The sequence below is a fragment of the Ambystoma mexicanum genome, chromosome 1p (genome assembly GCF_040938575.1).
Source record: "Ambystoma mexicanum isolate Mex_15411 chromosome 1p, UKY_AmexF1_1, whole genome shotgun sequence".
Classification (NCBI taxonomy): domain Eukaryota; kingdom Metazoa; phylum Chordata; class Amphibia; order Caudata; family Ambystomatidae; genus Ambystoma; species Ambystoma mexicanum.
The window spans coordinates 800,804,907-800,830,334 of NC_090921.1; the positions used below are offsets into that span (position 1 = coordinate 800,804,907).

General features: G+C 48.4%; 1 protein-coding gene across 1 annotated transcript in view; it reads right to left on the reverse strand.

Annotated features, from left to right (window-relative positions):
* KCNN3 (potassium calcium-activated channel subfamily N member 3) overlaps nt 1–25,428 on the reverse strand; it is a 935,463-nt gene that overhangs the window by 23,950 nt on the left and 886,085 nt on the right. Inside the window, exon 7 of the mRNA XM_069652077.1 lies at nt 24,151–24,220. Coding sequence (XP_069508178.1) covers nt 24,151–24,220 — 70 coding nt within the window. The remainder of the gene's footprint in view (nt 1–24,150; nt 24,221–25,428) is intronic.

Genomic DNA, 25,428 nt, shown 5'->3' on the forward strand with positions numbered 1-25,428 from the left:
GAATTCGGCCTTGGCCAGGGCTTTGCTAAAGTCTTCCCTTGAAGGTGGTAGGGTCGTGTCGAAGCTCGGGTCTGGTGGGAGATTGAAGTCTCCTCCGATTAGTAAGTGGCCGGTGGAGAAGGCAGTGATGATCGGGAGGAGGTTGCAAAGAAACTGGTCTTGCTCTTTGTTTGGACTATAGATTGCCACTAGGGTGATTGGGAGTTCAACTAGTAAGCCTTTTAGGAGCAAGTATCTCCCCTCCGGGTCTCTTTTGGTAGTAATCTGAGTTAATGGCAGATTTTGACTCAGCAGTATCGCAACTCCTCTTTTTTTCTGTGCGGCGGAGGCGAAGTAGCATTTAGGGTAACATCTGAAGCGTATTCGTTTTTCATCCTCTGCAATCAGGTGAGTTTCCTGAAGGTAGACTATGTCAGCTGCTAATTAGTCCAGTCTATGTTCCACCGATTTCCGCTTTCTTGGGGCATTAAGGCCCTGTACATTCCACGTCGTGATGGAGTGTTTTATCTAGCGAACCCATCCTTTGAGCCCATGATAGTTCAGTTTGTTGTCTTCCCTGGAGGTTACTTGTTCCCAGCTTGTCGGTTCCTTTTTCCGCAATGCTTCCCGCCCCCCTCTGCGTGGACCCCCCTCCCTCTATGAACCCCCTCCCTCTCTATCCCCTCCTACCCCCCCCAAAAATAACAGGTTTTCCCGGACCAGCCTTGAACCAATGGGACAACCGGCCGGACCAGTGTAATAATGCTGATGGAGGCAATTGCGCCTCTTCTGCTACACAGTAAAGTTTGAGAAAATTCGGCTTTCTGATCTTGAGCGGAACTGTTACAAATTTTCTGAAGGTGTTCAGGCCTTCTTCCCCGGGCCAGGCATCCTTTTGGATCGATTGATCATACTGGCCTCAGGGTCCAAGAAGATGGAGAGTCTGTGGTTTAGGTCAAGCAGCAGCTGTCTTGGACACACTCCCCGCCAGGTTGGCGTTTGGAGGCTTGGGGGGGACCTGTTGACTCCCCCAAAATGAGGTTGTAGCTGGAGGGGCTTCTTTCTTAGAGGTTGTTATTCCTCCTATTTTTGGCCGGAGGGCCCCGTAGTCTGTGTCGCCCCTCTACCCTAGTCCAGGGCCTGGTGGGGTCTCTTTGGGGTCTTTCCATGTATTCTGCGGGCCCCCTAAGATCCCCCGCCTCATTGTCCGGGTTCATGAAGCGCTCGGCTTCCTTGGAGGAGGGGATTAGTCGTGGCTTTCCATCCTATGTGAAAATGAGAGCTGTGGGGAACCCCCATCGATAGGTTGTCTTCCTCTCCTGCAGCCATTCGGCCAGTGGTTTAAGGGCTTTTCTTTTTGCAAGGGTGGCCGCTGCTAGGTCTTGGTAGAGGGATATTGAGGCGTCTCTGAAGCCAATTCGGGCCGAACCTCTGGCTTCGTGCATGATTTCTTCCTTGACTCTATAGAAGTGGACTCTTGCTAGGACATCTGGTGGAGAGGTTGCATTCTGTTTGGCTCTGACCCTATGGGCTCTTTCCAGTTCTAGGGGGCTTAATCTGGGAGCGTTAGAATAAAGCGGAATAAGTCGTTGACATAGGCATTTAGTTCTTCTTCAGGGACAGAGCTCGGGATTCGTCTTAGGCGGATGTTGTTGCGCCTTGACCTGTTTTCTGCTTCTTCCTGCTTGTTTTCGAGGGCATCACATCGGGCCTCCAGCACAGTGAGCCTGTCGACCCCCTTCCCAATCTCGAAGTTTTGCTCATCGAGAGTTGTTTCAATTTCTTCTGTTCTGGCTTTGATTTCGCCAACTCTCTTGTCTAGGGACGAGATTTTGCTTTTTAGTTCTTCTGTGCCTTTTTGGTATTCCCTGGTTATGGCAGAGAGGAGCTCTTGGAGATCTGCTTTTTTGACTGCTTGGGTTGGCAAGTCGGAATTGGGTTCAGGGTGTGTGTTGGAATTTGCATTGTCATTGCGTTCCCCTTTCTTTGACTTCTCCCCCATGGTAGTAGACAGCAGGATAGATATATCGGCCTGTTTGGAAGGTTTAGGGTTTCTGGACATTGTTCTGTGTAGTTGTAGCGAGGATCTGGTTCAGCCCTTCACGTCTGATGGGCAGATTTGGTTAACAGTAGGCGCTCTTCTAGCTCAGACTCCAATTTCGCGCTCTGGAGGCTTCCCAGGGTTGTTGTGTGTTGTTTGGCGGCTCTGCCGTGGGGCGCTGAAGCGTGGCAGTCCTCAGTGCTCTACTGTTGTGCTGGGGAGATGGAGGCTGTAGAGCCAGAGTGTGGGGCTACGCAGGCCTGGGTGGTGCGGCAGGTGCCGCCCTATCTTCGTCCAGGAGCGGGTGCAGTAATCAGGATGTAGGGCCACTGGAAGGCCGCCTCCGCCTCCCACGTCGGGCGCGTGCTGGAAACGAGCCGCTGCAGCGGGACGTGCTGAATCCCCGAAGCTGCTCGGGGCGCTGGTTGCACTGGACTGTCGGTGGAGGCCAGCAGGGGGCCGCCGGTCCAGAGATGTGGGTGGAGGAAGGTTGGTTTGTTGGGGGGGCAAAAGTAGCCTTCGCTGCGTTGCTTTGCGGTGGGGCCCCCTGCGCTGCAGTTGGCCGCCTTCGTCTTGCTTAGCTGGTGTTTTGTTAGCCGGAGCGGCTTGGTCCGCTGGGTCTCGGCGGGTGTCGGGTCCGTGCTACGCTCGTACCCGATCACGCCGACTACCGCCAATGGGTGAGCGCACCCCCCAGAGGTTGCTGGCAGATTTGTCCTGTGTCGTAACGGGGGATTCACCACCGCAGTCCTCTGGGTTATCTCTTATTCCCCTGCCAGGGCTGATCGGGCTGAGGGGATCGGTTTAGTCACCGCTGCTGTCCCTGCTGTCCGCCATCTTGAGAGCACGTCAGACTCGCCAAGCCGCCTCGTTAGGAAGCCCGGCCAAAACTCTGTCTCCGCCGGGTCAGGAACGTTGAGATTGTAGGATGAGCTGCCTCAGCCTTCCTGGTCTTCAGGGCGCCGAGTTTTTGCGCAGAAGTTTTGACTTTACTGGGGCATTTTAGATAGACACGCGGTCTCGGCCGGGAGCTCTCACCGGGCCAGACCGTCCGCCATGGCGCCATGGCGCCAAGCCACGCCCCTCGAAAAAGTACTTTAAGAATTATAGACAAACAATTAAAAACATTTTTTTATTAAGGCGGTGGTTCTTGTGATTGTTTGACTAAGGTATGCTGCTTGTTATTATATATGATGTGAAGAAAATGTGAAGTTTCACAAAAAAAACATGCTATTTGATGTGTCAAATTTGCTCATATAAAAATAATGGAGATGCAAATGGAGAAAGTTTGAAAGGTGGGCTGCGACACATTTTAATTGCCTTGTAAGAATGCATAGGTTTGAATAGATATCTGGAGCTTTGGCTGGGCTTTCATAAGAAAAATGCACCATGCATAGTTCTTACCATCTGAACTTAAAAAGTAATACATGCTTGGGGAAACCAGTTATTCCACTGAACCATCACTAACAAAGAGCTTTGCATTTTAATGCTTGCCATAAAAAAGCAAGTGTGAGGGGGCGTGGCTTGGCGCTCCGTTGGTAAGATGGCAGCCTAAGTGCCTGCGGCGCATGGAGGGCAGAGGAGGAGAAAAAACATCCTTCCATGGAATTCGCCTCTTGAAATAAACAGCGGATTGAGCCCCTGAAGGTTGGCTGCAACGGAACGCTGGGTCTGTGGGCTCTGGAGAGGCCGGGATTCACCTGCGGCAAAGGGTGCTAGGAGATGCCATATGGCGGGCCGTTAATAGTGGCCGCCGATCCGAGGAAGTAACAGGCTGGGATAGCCTGCGGCCGGCGGCTGCCCGAGCTGGGACTGCAGGTGCTGTCGAGCGAGGAGAGGAGCGGACTGGCGAGGACTGGGCTGGGGCCATACCGAGTGCCCCGTGAGGAGCGAGTCGGCTGCTGTGGCAACAGTGTCCCCAGAAGAGAGAGGAGGCCAGCGGAGTGGAGGTGCACCCAGCCGCAGTGGATTTGCTGGAGCCGGCGTCCCGGTCCGGGAGGTGAGGGGAGCGGTGGGGAGAGCAAGTGGTGGGGGGTGCACCCTCTGGGACTGCAGTGTGGGTTACTGCGAGGGGTGGGGATCTCACCCTGTCCCCCCTGCTGTCTCTCCCGTCCCGTGGAGCGAAGCTGCCTGCTGGTTTGCCGGCTCAGCCCGGGTAGCAGCGCCGCAGGAGGAGGAGCGGCATGGTGAGGAGGGAGAGAAGAGCCAACGCAGCGACCTGAGCATAGGAGGCATTCGGGGGGAATGCAGGCCCCCTGCATAGCGGCCTCCTTGATGCAGTGAGGCTGCAATGACGCAAGAGGTGTGAGCCCACAATAGGCTGCATGGGAGAGCAGCACCCTGAAGCTGCCTGGAGCAACGACCCACGCCGGCCCAGCATGGACGTCCATTCTGCATGAGAGCAATTTAAGCATTAGCTTCAACTGCACTTCAGACCAGCCCAGCATGAATTCCCCCAAATGGGCAGATGAAAGCAATAATAGGGACTGGCTTGCAGCATAAATAGGAGTCAGGAACTGCCTGCAGGTGGTGGAGCCTTGGAGGGGTGGTGACCCGACTGTCCTGGGGGTTCTCCCCTGCAGAGGCATTCTTCCTCAGAGCCAATATCCCATCAGCAGTAAGCACCGTTGTTTTGGAGGCGTTTGGGCCGGCATCAAGGAGCTGAGGCTCAGCCTATATAAAGAGTCAGCGGAGGGAGATCACATATGCGTTTTGCGTAGCAGGAGGAGGCCCTGGAGGTGAAACCACCTGGAGAGAACCTGCACACTGACAGTGAAGAGAGCCAAAGCGAGCAGGCCCCCGGGGCTAAGGGTCCTGGTCTATACGTCAGTGGCAATGGCAAAAGCAAGGGGACATCTCGACTATGTTGCAGGCGGGGGACAAAAGCAAGCAAGTGGAGACGGTGACGGCGCAGGTCCACAATATGGTACCCTTGCCTATCATGTTTACGCAGATGTCCACCAAATCAGACCTGTAGGACCTACTGGCTAAAATTCGGAAGGAGATACACAAGAGCACGGAGGAACATTTACACAAAATTCTGGCTCTCGACACAAGGGTAGCTGAAGCTGAACATAGGGTGTCAGAAGTGGAAGACACACTGTGTGAGCAATCATATGCAGTGGAGGAGTGCTACAAGTGTCTGGAATCTCTGAAGGCACGCTGTGAACGTATGGAAGAAAAGCTGGAAGATGTGGAGAATCGTTCCTGCAGGAACAATGTCTGCATCCGGGGTATCTTGGCCGCAGTAAAGGAGGAGGACCTGCGGACATTCGTAGCAGATTTATTTTGCTTCATTCTTAAAGCACCGCACGAGCAGGAAGTGGAGTTGGACAGGTTACACCACACTAGATCTCGCACTGCGACGCCACAGGATAGACCTGCGGATTTTCTGACCCGGGTCCATTTCTATCAACTAAAGGAGCGAATAATGCCGGCAGCCAGACCCACGGCATCTTTCTCCTTTTGAAACATGGCAGTCTCTTTGTAATCGGACCTGGCGGCTGCCACCCTGTCGAAACACAAGATGCTGCTTCCCTTGACGGAATGGCTGCGCACTAAGGAGATTCCGTACCGTTGTGGGATCCCCACGGCTCTGCACTTCACACATCAGGGTAGGCAATGGTTGGTGTGCTCCCTGGTGAAGTGGAGGGGAGTCCTGGTGGCGGGGCAGCAGGTGAGAGAAGAGATCCTGAGGGGGAAGCGATACCAGGATCCATGCAAAAATGGCACAAGGTGGGTAGAGGGAGGTGGCTGAGGGGCCCACGCAAGAAGTCCTGAGGGAGTCAAGGTCATGAAGGTTTGCTCTCAGGGTTCCAGTTAACAGGTTGGTGGGCCTGGGCTGACTGGGGTAGGGGGGAATTGGGCTCTAGAGTGGAAGGGGCAACAGTGGGTTGGTATGGGAGGCCGGAGAGGGCGGGAAACCAACAGAGGATGATCTCCTTCGCCCTCTAAGTCGGGCCCTTGACGGTTTTACTTAATGTTAGCTAAATACTCAAGTTGGAGCTTGTTATGGGAGGAGTCTGGGGAGCGGGGGTGAGGGGGAAATACCAAGGGTTGAAAATGTGTTTGTGAGGCAGACACTCTTATGGAGGTGGAATGGGAGGCGTGACATGTGGAAGGGGAGGCGAGAACAGGGCTCTAAAACAATAATCAATGGCTACTGACACAGGTGGGGGCAAACGAGGCAGAGGATACTATGGTCTTAGGCACATGAAACGTCCAGGGCCTGAACTCGCCAAATAAAAGGAAATCAATCCTGGGCATGCTGAGGGATATGGCACTGTGTATCATGTTCCTGCAGGCGACTCACCTGTTAACCCAGGATGAGGGGAGGATGAGAAGCAGGGCGTAACCGCACCAATACTTCGCCTCAAGTGGAGAGAAAAAGAGGGGGGTAGCTATCTTGATCAGCGATCAAATCCCAATCAAAAAAATCAAGGTTCTCCAAGACCCGCAAGGGAGATATCTCTGTGTTAAGGGCCTTAACCCTGGTATGCCTGTATGCCCCAAATGTTGGGCAGGATGGATTTCTGGAAAACCTCTTGCCCAGGATAGTACCATTTGTGGAAGGGCAGTTTCTACTGGGTGGAGACTTTAACTTGGTTCCAAATCCAATTGTGGACAAGACATTACCCCCCACTAAGCTAGACTCGACAGCATTTTGCCCTTTCATTCGGTAGTTGGGGCTGATGGCCACATGGAGGTTGGCTCATGGGGATGAGAGGGATTTCTCTTTTTATTTGCACGTCCACGGGGGATTTTTGAGGTTGAACTTATTACTGACGCCCAGCGCACTCTATCCGTGCATCCATATGGCAAATATAGGCACACAAACACTATCCGACCATGCTCCCGTATCGGTGTCATTGGCAATCGCAGATAGACCTGTCAACCTTAGGCGCCCGTGGAAACTCTATGACCCGATTCTCACGGATCCCACTCTAGTGGGGGATATAGGGAGGGGGGTACTTTCCAACTTTTTCAAAGAGAATAAAAGGTCCGGCCCCCCACGAGACACAATATGGGATGCCATGAAAGCAGTAGTAAGGGGGGAACTCCTCAGCAGAACCGCATCATACACAAAGGCTAGGAGACTGGTTCGCGAGGGGCTCGAGGGGGAGCTGGAGCGGGTTAAGAGGGAGCATAAGAAGTTGGTGTCACGCAGGGCGCTGCGGGCAGTGAGGGTGGCAATGAAACAGCAGGAAGCCTATTTGGCTGATAGAACGGTGCAGGCAATAACGAAAACCAAGCAGCATTATTATGCAAAGGGAAACCGGGCTGACCAGTTGCTGGTGGTTAAACTACGGAAGCTTCAGACCCGGAACTCGATTCAGGCTCTACGGGATGAGGAAGGGCAGCTGCAGTGGGATGATACTGCTAAATTGGGTATCTTGGAGGCACACTTTTCAGCAGTATTTAAGGGAAAGCTCCCGTTAGAGGAGGCACAAGCTCGCTACCTGGGGGAGGCACATCTACGTAGGTTAATGCAGGAGGATAAGGCAGGCCTTGAGGCTCTGATAACATCTGGGGAGGTGGAGTTGGACATAAAGTCCTTGAAGAACAAAAACCCGGGCCCGGACAGCTTGTCGATGCCCTTCTATAAAAAATACAGCAGCATTCTGGTTCCCCCGTTGGTAGGATTGTTCAACTCTTTCTTGGCCTCCAGGAAGGTCACCCCATCCATGGGCACCTCAGCAACAGTCCTTTTGCCTAAAACGGGTAAAGACCTGACCAAATGTGATTTATACAGGCCTATCACACTAACTAATGTGGATTCAAAAATATTCTCAAAAATGCTGGCCCGTCGGATGATGGGGGTGTTGCCTGGGCTCACAGACGGGGTCCAGACGGGATTTATTTTATGGTCGGGGAGCACAGGATAATGTGAGGAGGACGCTGGGGCTGTTGGAGACAGGGGTGAGATCGGGTCTAGACCTGGGGATAATAGCTTTGGATGCCAATAAGGCCATCGACAGAGTGGATTGGGGCTTCTTGAGGAGGCTTCTGGATAGTTTTGGATTTGTGCTGAATTTCACCAGCTGGGTTATGGCGATTTACCAGATCCAATCCACACACCTACAAGTAAACGGAGGGACATCTGCCAGTCTAAATATCACTAGGGGTACACGGCAGGGTTGCCCGCTTTCTCTCCTAATATTCGCCTTGTGCATGGAGCCGTTTGCCAGCCACATCCATGCGGCTGGATCAATCAAGGGGGTGAGGGTGGGGGCCACAGACTTCAAGGTGTCACTATACGTGGGTGATGTCCTTCTCACACTGAGCGATGTCGCTGCCTCTCTGGAGGCGGTGCTGGGGGAACTGGACGAGTTTGGTCGAGCGTCCGGGTTCAAAGTGAACTACAGAAAATCACATGGGTTGGCTGTGGCCCTCGGGTCCAGAGACAGGGACACCATAAGTGCCCTAGCTCCTATTCAGTAGTCCCGTGACTCGATCCCATATTTGGGGATTCGCATCCCAAGCAGGCCATGCCCAAGCATACCGTGCTAACTTTCCCCCACTGCTCGGGGAGCTGAGTGCAGACTTTGGGAGGTGGGGAGAACAGGAGGTCTCTTTGTTTGGCCACGTAGTGGCGATTAAAATGAATTTAAGACCACGCTTGTTGTACGCGAGCTCTGCGTTGGCGGTCAGGGTCCCGGACTCAGACCTCCAAGCTCTCCAGGGGAAATATTAGGTTTCAACTGGGGGAACAAAAGGGCACGGATATCCAGGAGGGTACTGTTGAAGCTAGCGAGGTTGGGAGGTTTGGGGGTCCCGGACGTGCTTCGCTACAACCTAGCTGCTCAGATCTCACATGCCCTCACGTGGAACAGTCAGACCCCGGCCCCAAAATGGAAAATCATTCAGCAGGCCCAGTGGTTGAACTGGCAGGGGCACCCTATGTGGAAGGGGGATCTCTGGGTCAGGAGGAGGGGTTTTCCCTGTTGGCAACTACCAAATGTACACTGTATTACATAGGTAGGGTGCTTCGTAGATGGGGCATAAAAAGGGGGATAGGGCCCCTCACACCAGTATGGAATAACCAAGATTTTCGCACGCAGTGTGGTAAGGGGGGGGTTTCACAAGTGGAAAGAGGGCATGCTGAAACACTTACAGCAGCTGTACAGAGACAGAAAACCTCTGACATTCGAAGAATGTAAACTCACCTTTAATGATCAAGAATCAGAGCGCTTCAGATACACCCAATTGAGGCATCAGGCTTCCCATTCACGCATATGGGGAAGGGCGATGAGAACCCTTTCTGCCTCAGAACTGACATTGCAGGACGGCACAGTGGGGGGAAGACATTGAAGCTGTATAAACTTCTGGACACGGGTGACCCTATGCCGCACCTACCATACATGTCTAAATGGGAAGAGGACCTGGGGGGTCCCATAGAAGATGAGGAGTGTCTATGTATATGGGGACAAATGCTTAAGTCCTTCAGGTGTGTAACGGACAGAGAATGCGCCTACACATTTTCCTACGGGTGGTACTAAACATCCGAGAGGCTACACCACATGGACAGAAGCTACCCGGCCACCGGTTGCCGGAGATGTGGGGAGGTGGGAACTTTGTTTCACATGGTCTGGACTTGCCCTAAGGTGGAACTGCACTGGAAGGAGGTGTTGGCAAGGATAAAGGACATCACACGATTAACTCTTCGCACAAACCCGCAAGTGGTGATCTTGGGAGATACCGGGGAGGCGTTCCCCCTAACAGGTTCAGTGGCCACCCTGATAAGATATCTTCTGCTAGCGGCAAAGCTGGTCATAGCCCGGACCTGGAAGCCACCTGAGGGGCCGATGGCACAGATGTGGTGGGTCAGGTCCTGGGACATACTGGCGGGGGACAATATCACAGCTATGTGCGAGGGGTGCTATACGAAATATGTATCGGTTTGGTCCCTGCTTATTGACTTTGCTGAAAACTCCCCTGCCTTGGTGGTCAAATCCCTTATGCTGCAACGATTCTCGCTGCTATGAGTAGTTGTGTGGAGCACCCAACCCCCGTTGTGGTGGAGTGGCGAGATATCAAACCCCTTACAAGCGACTGGACCTCCCAGAAATTTTCAAAAGTGTCATACTACATAAGATTGAAAGCTTAACTGTTTCTGTACTCACGACATGTTGATTTAAATAAAAGTTATTTGAAAGAAAAAAAAGCAAATATGATATATGTACGTATTAGTGAGGCCCCAGTGGGACCTGTAGGGCCAAAACTGTTGGGCTGCGGAGGATGGAGAAAGGAGTTGTCTCAGGCGCCTCGGCGGGTTATGGTGGAGACAGTCAAGAAGGGCATTGTGCCTAGAAGCCCCACAAGAATACACTCCCTACATTATTAGTATACACCTGGCATCTGTTGCCTGCGAGACCCCCGTCGGTGCTGGTCCACGGGGGACCACACAGACTGCTTATGCCCTGTCATGGACTGGCAGATCTCAGATGTCTTGCAGAAACATATGGCCGAATTATGCTTTTCAAACCCAAGACTGAAATTTGAAACTGGTTGCTGTTGGAGTGCTAACATGAGGAGGAAGGAGTCAGGCCCTCACTTGTTTGCAAAATGGTGTCTAGACCACAGGGTCGTGCAAAGAATACGAGAGAGGGTTACAGAGCTTGGAAACGAGTACAGCGAAAGACCTGCTTGCTGCTCTGACATGGTTACGTGGACCTACAATGGGGATCTTTGCAAGTTCTTGAGCTTATTGTCTGGGAATGGGGAAGTGTACAGGATGGGTAAAGAAAGTAGCAGTACTCTCTTGTCCTGCAGGAACCGGAGTGTGTAAGATTCTGGATTTGGATGTGACGGTCAACATTGTTACATAAGAACCAGAAAAGGGTACTCAATTAGTGCACCAAAGTTTATGAAATGTACGTTGTTAGTTTATTATCGATTGAGTTAATTTCTCAAAAAACGTTCACTGTCTAGTACGTGTGCATGTCTTGCTTGACACGTGTTTAGGCCCACTTAGGCCCTTTTCAAAAACCGGGCTAGTCAAAACAATCACTATTCAAATTGCAATTGATTTAGATTTGAAATATTAATTTTATATACGGGATACGTCCCAGGCCCCTGTGTGGTTTCCCAGCTTCAGCCAACCTGTCTCAGGTGCCTGGGACTTATCCTGTATATGAAATGAATATTTTCAAATCTAAATCGATTGCAATTTGAATAGTGATTTTTTTGACTAGCCCGGTTTTTGAAAAGGGCCTAAGTGGGCCTAAACAAATGTCAAACAAGACAGGCACACGTACTAGACAGTGAACGTTTTTTGAATAATAAACTAACAACGTAAATTTCATAAAATTTGGCGCACTAATTGAATACCTTTTTCTTCTAATCATTTTCTGTGGTATGGGTATATCCTAGGATAGACTACACTGATTGGAAGGTGGACCAACTTTCTGTATATGATTGTGTCCTTGGTGGCACAGTGTGACAGCCCTTTCTTACCCAGCAACCCAGTCCCGCCTTCCACTCTGTTACATGAGAAAGAGCGAGAATCATGGCCCTGACCTATGAGACAATGCTGTGCAACTGATGGACAAATCCCCCTAGTGGACACCCTTCACTTGTAGCTATAATTAAAGGCTGCTGAGGGATATGTGTCCTTTCCTATGGCAGTCAAAGATTGGCAAGACCAGGCTGCACTGCAGCTGAGGTTTGAAAAAATATATACCCGAGTGTCTCATCACTATGTTGATGGGTTGCTGCGTGTACAAGTGTGTGATACGCTCTTCCCAGCGCCTACTTAGTAATATTGAAAATGTGTACACAGTGATAACGCTGTGCATGCCCAATTAATAATACTTAGAGAGAGGTTATGACTATCATATCATAATGATTTAATGAAAACGGTAACTAGATAGATTCTTGTCCTAGCCAACACATGTTTTGACTTTTGCGGGTCTTTCTCAAGCCTTCACAGTGTAACTTCTTACATTTGTTGTTTGAACACAATTTGATAAAATTGTTTAGACAAAAATATCTAGGAATCTCTTTTAGGAAATATCTCATGTGAAAGCCTCTTGATTCCATGGTAATCTTACCAATATCATGTTGTGGGAGTAGAATTCATAAATTCACCAGATTATGCTGTATAAAACCACAGTTGCGCACATGTGATTTTTAGAATAGATACGTTCCAATTAATGAAATTAAGGATGCCTGGTTAAAGATCATCCTTGCCGTGCTTGGTGTTCCGCGTGTTTTCACTGTTTACATTAAATCATTATGATATTCATAACCTGTGTCTAAGTTTTAGTTGGGCATTTGCAGAGCTATCAGTGCGTGCACATTTTTGGGATTCTTTTATATTGCATCAACAAAATTTGACAAATATATACATTGTTATAAAAATATGTTAAGCAGAAAAAAAGTATGAATTTAACATGATTTTTCACATCTTGAACGGAAAACTAGAAATGCAAGCATGCCGAAAACTACAAATGTCTGAAACACATTATTTTCATGTGTGCTAATTTGACACAACAAATAGCATTTGCTTTTTTCTTCACATCATATATAATAACAAGCAGCATGCCTTAATCAAAGAGAACAACCAGTGCCTTAATTAGTGTGTATATATCTTTTGTTGTGTATCTTTAATTCTTGAAAGTACATTTACAAAACCCAAGGTCCTTTTATAGCCTCACTCTGAATGGCATGCAGTCTGAAATCTAGGCCTCAGTCGAGGGCACCTATGGTTGCGGTATTACCCAAATCGACCTTTTACATTTGACTTTTGTCCTATTTGACCTAATCATAGTGGTCCTAATTGACCTTCTGCACAATTGACTTTTATATTATTTTAGTTATTTTATATATGTATTGGGTTACTTTTGGATTATAAATAATATAAAAGGATTGGGTGGCGGTTTTTGAATTGGGTTGCAGTGGGTTTCCCCCGCATCTACATGTCCTAATTGACCTTTTAAATTAGGTCGATTCTCCTGAGGTCAATTATCTCGAGGTCAATTGTGAAAAGGTCAATTAGTATACATCCATGGTTGCATGTCACTGAATCAACTCCATACTTTGTCGAAATGGTGAAAGAAGATGACATGTTTAAGTTATGCATGCGCAAAACTGCAGATGACTTTCTCTGAATTGGTGTGAATCCATGTTTGACAGTTTGTACAGAAGGCAACTCTGTCCTCTTTGGTGCCTTTTATGTGATTTATGCATATTCATAATATATAGACACAACAATGAGAGAGAACAAGAGTGGGAGAGAGCACGAGAGAGAGAGCGCAAGAGAGAAAGAGAGAAAGAGAGAGAGAGACAGAGAGAGAGACAGAGAGAGAGAGCGAGAGATGAAGGAACTGTGCATCAAGGGTAAAACAAACATGAGTGTTATTACTTACCCTTGATGCACAGTGCATCAAGGCTGAAGCAAACATGATAAATTAACATAATAATAGCACTTACGTGACTAGACAGTCTAGCCACGTAATAATACTCATCATGTTTGCTTTACCCTTGATGCACAGTTAATAAAGGCCTCAGGCAGGGATGTGTACTCACCCCTGCTCTATTCAATTTATATCTGGCTGACCTTCCTGAATTTTTACAACATAGTAGGTACTTTTCTCCAAGAATGGGTGGCATCTAAACTGTGCGGTTGTCCTATGCAGACGACATTGCTATATTTGATCAAACACAGGTAGGTCTCAGACATACACTGGACGCTCAGCACCTATATGCTACGCTTAACTTGCTATTTATTAACTTTGGCAAAACTAAAATGTGGTTTGTTAAAGAAAATGTGCGTAACAAAATAAACAGGAGTTTTAATGGTAATAAGGTCTCTGAGGTTACACTATTTAAATACCTAGGTGTAGCGCTTGGCTCAGTGAACATGAATAAATATATTAAAGAGACCACTCATAACAACGTTACGGCACGATTGGGCAGAAAAAGACAGTTTCTGGCTCATATTTGGGACTCATGTCACTAGCAACGTATGGCCTGGAAACTAACCTTGTGCCTAACATGCATATCATTGGAGGGAAAGTACTGGAAACCTTTGTTAGGTCTACCCTATTGTGTCTCCATTCAATAAATCCAACTGGAGCTAGGTCTTATGTTAGTGGCTGCTCTGGTGGAACTTTGTAAATGTCTGCTACATATGAGCATCTATACCACAAATTATGACTCTCTATTTGGCATGATGGGCTTAATATTATGTCGCAATAGTTGCGCCGCCTTAAAGATATTCTCAGAGCATTGCCAGAATATTTTTAGGACAATTGACTGGGCACCAGAATGGTCTAAGGAATATGATGTCCTGGAAAAAAGAACTTAACTTAAGGATGAGATTGTGGGACTGGTCAATGAATGTTGAATACCTATCTAATACAAAGGTTTTTCCGAATTTGCCCTACAGATGTTTCCATTGTTGTGTCTGCAAAAGTATCTACAGATGTGCCCTTCACCTAAAGCATGCAGATTCTTAATGTTGTTAAGATTTAATTTATTCCCTTCCCTTTTGGTTATCGGGGCAAGATGCAGGGTTGATAGGGAGAAAAGAATATGTAGAATCTGTGGGAATCCTGATACTCTGAAAAGTACGAGGCCCCTAATAAGGGAATGTAGTCAACTTTAGGACACACGTTGTAACTACCTGGGGCATTTTACTGTTAAACCGGAGTGGTATACCACTGATCAATTTAGGTTTTCTCTGGGAATTCTGGATGCTCCACTTCTCTGATGTTAGCACTCATGCACTTTTGGAAGAGAATTGATTCGATAAGTAATGCAAAATAATGTATTGAGTCCCGGATTGATGTATAATTTTTTTATGTGTTTTAATGGGTGTTAAGTGAATTTTATGATATTAAATGTTTTGTATATAGTGTGTAAAGTTATTTTAACTATGTCACAATTAATTTGAAAAAAAAGTGTTATTATGTGGCTGGATTGGCTTACATTGGTGGCTCCTGTTTGGCCATAAATTATTTGTGTGTCGGCAGTTTTTGTTCTTTGCATCAAAGGTAAAAGCAAACATGTGTGAATAAGTGGTACACTGGCCTACCTTGGTATAGCCAGTCTGGATATACTTTAGTTCTTTGGCATGGCATTTTTTACTGGCTGGAAGTCCTTATATGGTAGTACAGACATGTATTAGTGAAGCCATGAAAATGTTTTATAGATTGGCATATGTTGTGGTCAAAGGCATCATGGAAAGGCATTGAAAAAATGGTCCTGTTCACTGTTGGTGATTTGTATCTATTTTCATGTGCTACCATACAAAACTGATTGAAAACTGTGTGGTTTTGTACCCAATGTTTCACAGTAAGTGCTGTAAAATGCTCTTCCTTAACTCATGTTTGGTTCTGGGTTCCTCGTAATGCTCAGTCTCTCCTGCATATTGGGCGCATACATGTATACCCCTCCAGTTCACAAATTCAACAGCCGTCAACTGATTGCAATTTTCTTCTCGGTGTAATCCATTTTGCATCCCATTACAAAGTGGTTCACTGCATATGGGTTTCATTGAACCCATTCAGCCGCTAAACAACGTTCTAACAGTCATAACTACCTGCCATGCCATCAGCGCAATGAAATAATCATATTTCACTGTGGTGACATCACACATCCGTACACCTACATTGTACGCAATCCCCGGTACAAAAGCTAAGCGGGTTCCTCTTCAAGCTGTTGTGTATGATGTCTCACAGGAGTAGAGAGCCCGACTCCTACCCTGCCCCCCTCTTCCCGCATGCAGACCGCACTGAAACAGGAAGTGAGGGATTGCTTAGAGGAAAGTAATACACCTTTCCGCTGGAATGCCTAATGGCCTAGTATAGACACCCTTATAAAACATAAAATTGTACATGGGTGACTATCAAGCAAGCAGCAATATTTCACCTCGGGGTTCAGAGTCACATCATAGACAATGCACCCCTAGGTAGAATATTCCCCCATAGTTGGTAGTTACCAACGAGCAGTTCTATGTGTGATTGTATTCCTTTCCCCTCTTCTAACAAACACTTGGTTACACTTTCATTTTGTCTTCTCTCCCACCAGGCCTACTCCCCTTTATGTCCTTTTCATCACTCCTCCTCTTCCTGCAATCTCTGCCTCTATCTTTTATATTTTTGGAGGCATCTTGGCGTTTGGCTCTTTAAATATTCCTTCGTCTACTAATAAGTAGAGAGGGTGACTTCGTGTCTTCTCTAAAAATAGGAAGAAGGCTCTGTACACTCAAGTCCACCGGCACCAAGTGGCTGGCGGTAACGTGAGAAAAATGTAATGGAAAGAGAAGTGGGAATATTAATAAAGAGTTGGTTAATTTGGTTAAGGGGAGCAACAGGCATTAAGGGAATAATGAAGAAGGAGGGGCGAGGGGAAGTGAGAGAGTGGAGGTGAATGAAAAGAGAAAGCATTCTAGAGGTGGGACTGACAGGGAACAAAAGACGGGGATGAGATCACGAAAAAGACGTGACAAAAACCGAGAAAGATGTGGGAGAGCAAGCAATGAAGAATGGGGGAGGAGGCGCGAGACAGAGAGAGAGAGAGAGAGAGAGAGAGAGAGAGAGAGAGAGAGAGAGCAGTCAAGGACGATGGGGACAAGGGCAGAATAAGCGGAAAGAGGCAAGGCAGGGAAAGGAAACTGATATGGGAAAGCACGGAAACTAAAAAGAAGCAGAAGTGGGAACTATAAACGGCGGGGTCAAGCGAGACAGTGAACAAGAAACAACAAAAGGGCGACAGAAATAGAAACTGAGGCGAGAGGCGGAAGGACACGGAGAAGAGGCGCAAGAACCCGAGGGAGATATGAAATGAGAGGGATGATGGAAACAAAGGGGGGACGGGGGTAGGGGGGTAGGAAGGCGACGAGTCGACGCCAGAGGGAGGGACGAAGGCAGGGACCCGTGGCAGGTGGAAGGAACTGAACGCGGACGGTGTCATGGACACGACTGCACAGCATCACTATTTCTGTTGCCTGGTGACAGGATATTAGGGAGGGGGGGGGGGGGGAGAGAGGAGAGAGAGAGAAGAGAGAGAGAGAGAGAGAGAGAGAGAGAGAGAGAGAGAGAGAGAGAGAGAGAGAGAGAGAGAGAGAGAGAGAGAGAGAGAGAGAGAGAGAGAGAGAGAGAGAGAGAGAGAGAGAGAGAGAGAGAGAGAGAGAGAGAGAGAGAGAGAGAGAGAGAGAGAGAGAGAGAGAGAGAGAGAGAGAGAGAGAGAGAGAGAGAGAGAGAGAGAGAGAGAGAGAGAGAGAGAGAGAGAGAGAGAGAGAGAGAGAGAGAGAGAGAGAGAGAGAGAGAGAGAGAGAGAGAGAGAGAGAGAGAGAGAGAGAGAGAGAGACGCTCAGAGCCCAGCCTTCCCCCAGCAGATCCACCGACCACTGCAATCGTGTCAGCCCTTCTAGGAGATCAGATAACATGGATTGCATTATTTCAGACCTCCCGGATAAGCCCTTCAGCCTTCCAGCACATATACATACCCCTCCCCCAACCCCTCACGCCTCTGACGGCGGCAAACTGCCCACTCTCTCCTTCATAAAAATCCCTTACACACTCAAGCCAATCGCTGTAACCACGTATCTATTACACAATTAATTGCACTCCGAGATCGGGGGCGCCAGCAGGGGTACATCTGTCACCCTCTGGCAGAAATCCCCAGTTGAGAAAAGGAGACACCAACGCGCCCCTCAACCCGCCCGCGCCCCCTACCCACCGTCCTATCTTTCCAGTGTAGAGAACTGCAGCCGCGGAACCATCTCCCCACCAGGCATGCCGAAATTATCCATTCCATTCAGGAGACTAGTCCCGTCTAGTTTTAACTTTGCATTCTCGGACTTGTAGTCTGGGCTTATAACGGGGGACTTCCAGGACTACAAGTCCCAGAATGCAAAGTTAAAAACAGGACTGGACCCGTGTCTCTCAAATTAAATGGATAATGTTGGCGTGTATGCCTCAGCTCGCTACATCCTGAATAGAGATCTGCTGCGGGAGCACACATCCTCTTGCTCCTCACGATCCTGCGTATGGACCTACAGCTGAGGGCATATCTGCTCCGCCCTGGTCTATCCAGTGTAGATATCTGCAGCTGATGACAGATCTCCTCCAACCCCTGCCAGTCCAGCCTAGAGATCTGGCGCTAAGGCCACATCTCCTTGCCACTCTCTATCATGTACAGAGGCCTGCAGCCTAGGACATATCACCTTCACCCTTATCTGCACCTGAGGACACAGCTCCTCAGCCCTCTCTATCACACACAGAGATTTGCATCTGAAAGTGCACCCTCTAGCTCCTCTCTTTTCCATTGAGGACACATCTCCTCAGCCCTCTCTATCACACACAGAGATTTGCATCTGAAAGTGCACCCTCTAGCTCCTCTCTTTTCCATTGAGGACACATCTCCTCAACCCTCTCTATCAAACACAGAGATTTGTATCTGAAAGTGCACCCTCTAGCTCCTCTCTTTTTCAATGAGGACACATCTCCTCAGCCCTCTCTATCCCATACAGAGATTTGCATCTGAAAGTGCACCCTCTAGCTCCTCTCTTTTCCATTGAGGACACATCTCCTCAACCCTCTCTATCAAACACAGAGATTTGTATCTGAAAGTACACCCTCTAGCTCCTCTCTTTTCCATTGAGGACACATCTCCTCAGCCCTCTCTATCCCATACAGAGATTTGCATCTGAAAGTGCACCCTCAAGCTCCTCTCTTTTCCATTGAGGACACATCTCCTCAGTCCTCTCTATTACACATAGAGATTTGCATCTGAAAGTGCACGCTCTTGCTCCTCTCTTTTCCATTGAGGACACATCTCCTCAGCCCTCTCTATCCCCATACAGAGATTTGCATCTGAAAGTGCACCCTCTAGCTCCTCTCTTTTCCATTGAGGACACATCTCCTCAGCCCTCTCTATCACACACAGAGATTTGCATCTGAAAGTGCACCCTCATGCTCCTCTCTTTTCCATTGAGGACACATCTCCTCAAGCCCTCTCTATCCCATACAGAGATTTACATCTGAAAGTGCACCCTCTAGCTCCTCTCTTTTCCATTGAGGACACATCTCCTCAGCCCTCTCTATCCCATACAGAGATTTGCATCTGAAAGTGCACCCTCAAGCTCCTCTCTTTCCATTGAGGACACATCTCCTCAGTCCTCTCTATTACACATAGAGATTTGCATCTGAAAGTGCACGCTCTTGCTCCTCTCTTTTCCATTGAGGACACATCTCCTCAGCCCTCTCTATCCCATACAGAGATTTGCATCTGAAAGTGCACCCTCTAGCTCCTCTCTTTTCCATTGAGGACACATCTCCTCAGCCCTCTCTATCACACACAGAGATTTGCATCTGAAAGTGCACCCTCATGCTCCTCTCTTTTCCATTGAGGACACATCTCCTCAGCCCTCTCTATCCCATACAGAGATTTACATCTGAAAGTGCACCCTCTAGCTCCTCTCTTTTCCATTGAGGACACATCTCCTCAGCCCTCTCTATCCCATACAGAGATTTGCATCTGAAAGTGCACCCTCTAGCTCCTCTCTTTTCCATTGAGGACACATCTCCTCAGCTCTCTCTATCACACGCAGAGATTTGCACCTGAAAGCGCACCCTCTAACTCCTCTCTTTTACATTGAGGACACATCTCCTCAGCCCTCTCTATCCCATGCAGAGATTTGCATCTGAAAGCACACCCTCTAGATCCTCTCTTTTCCATTGAGGACACATCTCCTCAGCTCTCTCTATCACACACAGAGATTTGCATCTGAAAGCGCACCCTCTAACTCCTCTCTTTTCCATTGAGGACACATCTCCTCAGCCCTCTCTATCACACACAGAGATTTGCATCTGAAAGCGCACCCTCTAACTCCTCTCTTTTCCATTGAGGACACATCTCCTCAGCCCTCTCTATCCCATACAGAGATTTGCATCTGAAAGTGCACCCTCTAGCTCCTCTCTTTTCCATTGAGGACACATCTCCTCAGCTCTCTCTATCACACACAGAGATTTGCATCTGAAAGCACACCCTCTAACTCCTCTCTTTTCCATTGAGGACACATCTCCTCAGCCCTCTCTATCCCATACAGAGATTTGCATCTGAAAGCACACCCTCTAACTCCTCTCTTTTCCATTGAGGACACATCTCCTCAGCCCTCTCTATCGCATACAGAGATTTGCATCTGAAAGCACACCCTCTAGCTCCTCTCTTTTCCATGTAGGGATCAGCATCTGAGAACACATATCCCCGGACGTTTCTTTCCTATGTAAACATGTGCATCTGGCTTAGGGTCTCACTGGGAACTTGCCTCCCTAGCCTCCTGCATGTCTAGTGAAGACAGCTTAGGAGGGGAGACGCCAACCTTACCCCCTGTCTATCCAATGCAGACATGTTTAACAGGTGGCACATCACCCTCTGGCTCATGTTGATACGTCGCGCCATCTACAATACCGGAGGGAATATCTGTGTTCCAAGTTGACCCTATATAAACCAGTTAGAACCCTGCATTATTCTCCACAAATTATGCAAAACAAAGGGGGGTCTGGGAATCTGCCAGCACGAACACAGGACAAAAACTGATATGCAGGGACATTTCTTCTCTGTGAAAAGAACAGCGAGCTAAAGGCTTGGTTGAGACTCTCCCAGGGGCCATCCACCCAAGAACAAGTCAATGGGCTGTGTTCGTGCTGGTAGAGAGTTTCCCAGACCCCCTTCTGTTCTCCACAAATTATATTGAAGATTCCGAGCTACTGCGGGGCCCGAGCCAGAGGCCGATCCTTTTTAATCTTGACTCCTGGTTCTTTGGAACTCTCTTTCTTAATGTCTTCGGGAGTTCATTAATCACCTTCAGTATTGTAGAAATCTGAAAACTCATCTTTTCCGATATCGAGTTGGCCTGTTCAGTTGGCCCTCCCCCCTATCTGTGTTGCCTAGCATCTAGATGCCGTTTGGCCATAGTCTCGCTCTATACATGTTCATACAATACAATGTCCAGCAGGGGGCATTTCCCTCTCACCCTGTGCCTATCTAGTTTAGATATCTTCAGCAAAGGCCACGTCATATTCATCCCCTACTTATCCAGTACAGAGCCCTTCAGATGAGGACACATCGCCCTGTGCCCCTGTGTATACAGTGCACAGAATTCCAGATGAAGACATATAACCTTCATCCCTTCTTGCCTATCCAGTACAGAGCTCTTCAGACGAGAACAGAGCACTCTTTACCCCTGTTTATACAGTAATCATATCTTTAGAAGAGGAAACATTGCCCACAACCCCTCTCCCTCCAGTACACAGATCACCCTCAACACAAGTCTATCCACTGCAGAGATCATCTGATGCGGACACAGCACGCTCACATCACTCCTGTCCCTGCTTGTCCAGTGCCCAGATATTCAAAGGGGGACACATCACCAGCGGCCCCTGTCAGTGCAAAGACCTTCAGATCATGACACATCTCCCTCATCCCATGTCCAGGCAATACAGAGATCGTCAGGCGAGGACACATCGCCCTCAGGCCCTGCCAATCCAGTGCAAAGACCTTCAGATGATGACACATCTCCCTCATCCCATGTCCAGGCAATTCAGAGATCGTCAGGCGAGGACACATCGCCCTCACGCGCTGCCAATCCAGTGCAAAGACCTTCAGATGATGACACATCTCCCTCATCCCATGTCCAGGCAATACAGAGATCGTCAGGCGAGGACACATCGTCCTCACGCGCTGCCAATCCAGTGCAAAGACCTTAGGATCATGACACATCTCCCTCATCCCATGTCCATGCAATACAGAGATCGTCAGGCGAGGACACATCGTCCTCAGGCCATGCCAATCCAGTGCAAAGACCTTCAGATCATGACACATCTCCCTCATCCCATGTCCAGGTAATTCAGAGATCGTCAGGCGAGGACACATCGCCCTCAGGCCCTGCCAATCCAGTGCAAAGACCTTCAGATGATGACACATCTCCCTCATCCCATGTCCAGGTAATTAAGAGATCGTCAGGTGAGGACACATCGCCCTCAGGCGCTGCCAATCCAGTGTAAAGACCTTCAGATGATGACACATCTCCCTCATCCCATGTCCAGGTAATTAAGAGATCGTCAGGCGAGGACACGTCGCCCTCAGGCCCTGCCAAGCCAGTGCAAAAACCGTCAGATAATGACACATCGCCCTCATCCCATGTCCAGGTAATTCAGAGATCGTCAGGTGAGGACACATCGCCCTCAGGCCCTGCCAAGCCAGTGCAAAAACGGTCAGATAATGACACATCGCCCTCATCCCATGTCCAGGTAATTCAGAGATCGTCAGGCGAGGACACATCGCCCTCAGGCCCTGCCAAGCCAGTGCAAAGACCTTAGGATCATGACACATCTCCCTCATCCCATGTCCATGCAATACAGAGATCGTCAGGCGAGGACACATCGTCCTCAGGCCATGCCAATCCAGTGCAAAGACCTTCAGATCATGACACATCTCCCTCATCCCATGTCCAGGTAATTCAGAGATCGTCAGGCGAGGACACATCGCCCTCAGGCCCTGCCAATCCAGTGCAAAGACCTTCAGATGATGACACATCTCCCTCATCCCATGTCCAGGTAATTAAGAGATCGTCAGGTGAGGACACATCGCCCTCAGGCGCTGCCAATCCAGTGTAAAGACCTTCAGATGATGACACATCTCCCTCATCCCATGTCCAGGTAATTAAGAGATCGTCAGGCGAGGACACATCACCCTCAGGCCCTGCCAAGCCAGTGCAAAAACCGTCAGATAATGACACATCGCCCTCATCCCATGTCCAGGTAATTCAGAGATCGTCAGGTGAGGACACATCGCCCTCAGGCCCTGCCAATCCAGTGTAAAGACCTTCAGATGATGACACATCTCCCTCATCCCATGTCCAGGTAATTAAGAGATCGTCAGGCGAGGACACATCGCCCTCAGGCGCTGCCAATCCAGTGTAAAGACCTTCAGATGATGACACATCTCCCTCATCCCATGTCCAGGTAATTCAGAGATCGTCAGGCGAGGACACGTCGCCCTCAGGCCCTGCCAAGCCAGTGCAAAAACCGTCAGATAATGACACATCGCCCTCATCCCATGTCCAGGTAATTCAGAGATCGTCAGGTGAGGACACATCGCCCTCAGGCCCTGCCAAGCCAGTGCAAAAACTGTCAGATAATGACACATCGCCCTCATCCCATGTCCAGGTAATTCAGAGATCGTCAGGCGAGGACACATCAAAGACCTTCAGATCATGACACATCGCCCTCATCCCTTGTCCAGGTAATTCAGAGATCGTCAGGTGAGGACACATCGCCCTCAGGCCCTGCCAATCCATTGAAAGACCTTCAGCTGAGAAAACATCACCTGGTACAGTGCTCAGTTTTTTGCCACCTCAAGTCCAGTGCCATTTGCACTGCTTTCCTAACGACTGGGCTCTTTCAAGAGGCAAGCTAGAGACCCTGTGCTGGTGGGGCCTTAATCAGCTGACTAGGATTATCCTGCTGTAGAATTGTCCCCACACATCACCTTCATCCTCATCACTCCAGTGTAGTCACTTGAGCAGAGTACACATCACTGAAAATACCTGCCCACCCAGGACAGAGATCTTCAGCTGAGGACTCAATCACCTTGCCCGCCCCCAGCCGCTCTTTTATATACACAATCACTCATGCTCTCCGTGCAAATATCACCTACGGAATCTTGAAGGGTTAGCCCCGTTTCCATAACAAAGAGAGGATTAATAAAGTCTCCTTTGCAGTGGGTTCAAATGGCTTCGACTTTACAAGACTTGTTGTACGGTGTGCAGTTATAATGTCGAAAACATAATGTCGAATTACAAAAATGTCGAAAAAAGAATGTAGACTTTTTTTTTTTAATGCTTTATCTTTTTATTTAAGTGGTTTTTTTGGGTTCCGCAAGTAAAAAAAAAGGCTAAAACAGAATTTATTTTTTTAAAAAGGGGGGTTGGAGGGAACCCCCATTTCGAACAAAAAACAAAGAAAAAAAGACATTCAAAAATGTTTTTTTTGACATTATGTTTGACATTTTGACTTTCGACATTATGTTTTTCGACATTATCACTATAAACCTTGTTGTACATGCTGATCGGAGACGAGCTAGATGGGTGCCTTCTTGAGGGTGTTCAGAAGACTTACCTTGGAGAGATCTACCAGAGTGTTGGCCTGGTCGCTGAGTTTTCTCTGCTCCATCTTCACACTCCTCAGCCTGCAGATAAATGTGCGGCAGAGTCAACAATGAAGGATCAGCCAATCCATAAGACAACTAAGTATTCCCCACAAATAGCACACACCAAAGAGCATTAAGCCAGTTAATGAATGAGGTGATGTCTAATGTTGCCCTTCTCAATGGCAGCACTCTGGGATCTGGATCAGAAATCCATCTGGCACTTTCTCGCTTGATTACATAGCCCAGTCTAAGGCAACCCCCTTAATAGCCCAAGCCACAGCCCACTTTCACTCAGCTTCAAGACACTCTGTCACACCATAACCCTCCGTCACTGAAGGAGCCCACTGGATGGTGGCCAAGGGTAAAATAGACCCCCGCTGTGCAAGGAACACCCCCGAAAGCGGTGGGCGGTAGCATCCTTCGATGCTTACATGCTCTGGCATCTTAATTAGCAAACAGGTGGTGTCACGGTGAAGGCTAGGAATAGACGCGCCTATTGGCATGTCTGTGTTGGAAGCTTCAGTACCTTCACCTGGAAACTAATAAGATTGATTTGCCAATAGGCCGAGCTATGGGTGTTCTGCAGCCAGCAACCCAGCTACATCCCTGGACGGGTTCTGGTTAGAGTCAGACCACTGTATGAGTCAGACACTTCAAAAAGCAATCTAGACCAGAAACTTAAATCAGGCTTGATGGCAGACTGGAGGGCACATTGCTTCAAGCACAGAGATCGAGGAGACTCCTCCGAAAATCCCATTATTCACCCTTCCTGTGCCATAAGGTCTCTATAACCCCTAGTCAGCGACTCGAAATTCCTTACTCGCCCAAGAAGTATCATAGTTTCAATGTAACTCCTCTATTGTTTGGCTACTTCTATTTTTTAGCTACTTCAAAGGGAATATAATGTTTTTACAAATGTACACTATACCGTGCCTGTTTATCAATATTTTCTTTTCTCGTCCCACATATCTTGTTTTTAACATTTCTAGAAGTGGTTGTCTTAATTAGGTTGTCCGCCATTTTGTTAACTAACCCCTAAGATGGAAGTGACTTCCCGGTCAGATCGGAAGTGCAGTGTGCACTTCCATTACAGCACCAAAAGGGCAAATTAAAAGGATGCCTTTTCTTTCATTTTCCTCCAATAGTTGTATATACCTAGCGACTCATTACAACATTGGCAGCAATGCTATAGCAGGCATGGCAGTTTTTACCTCCAGTGGTATTCTATTTGAATGCCGGTGCAGGTA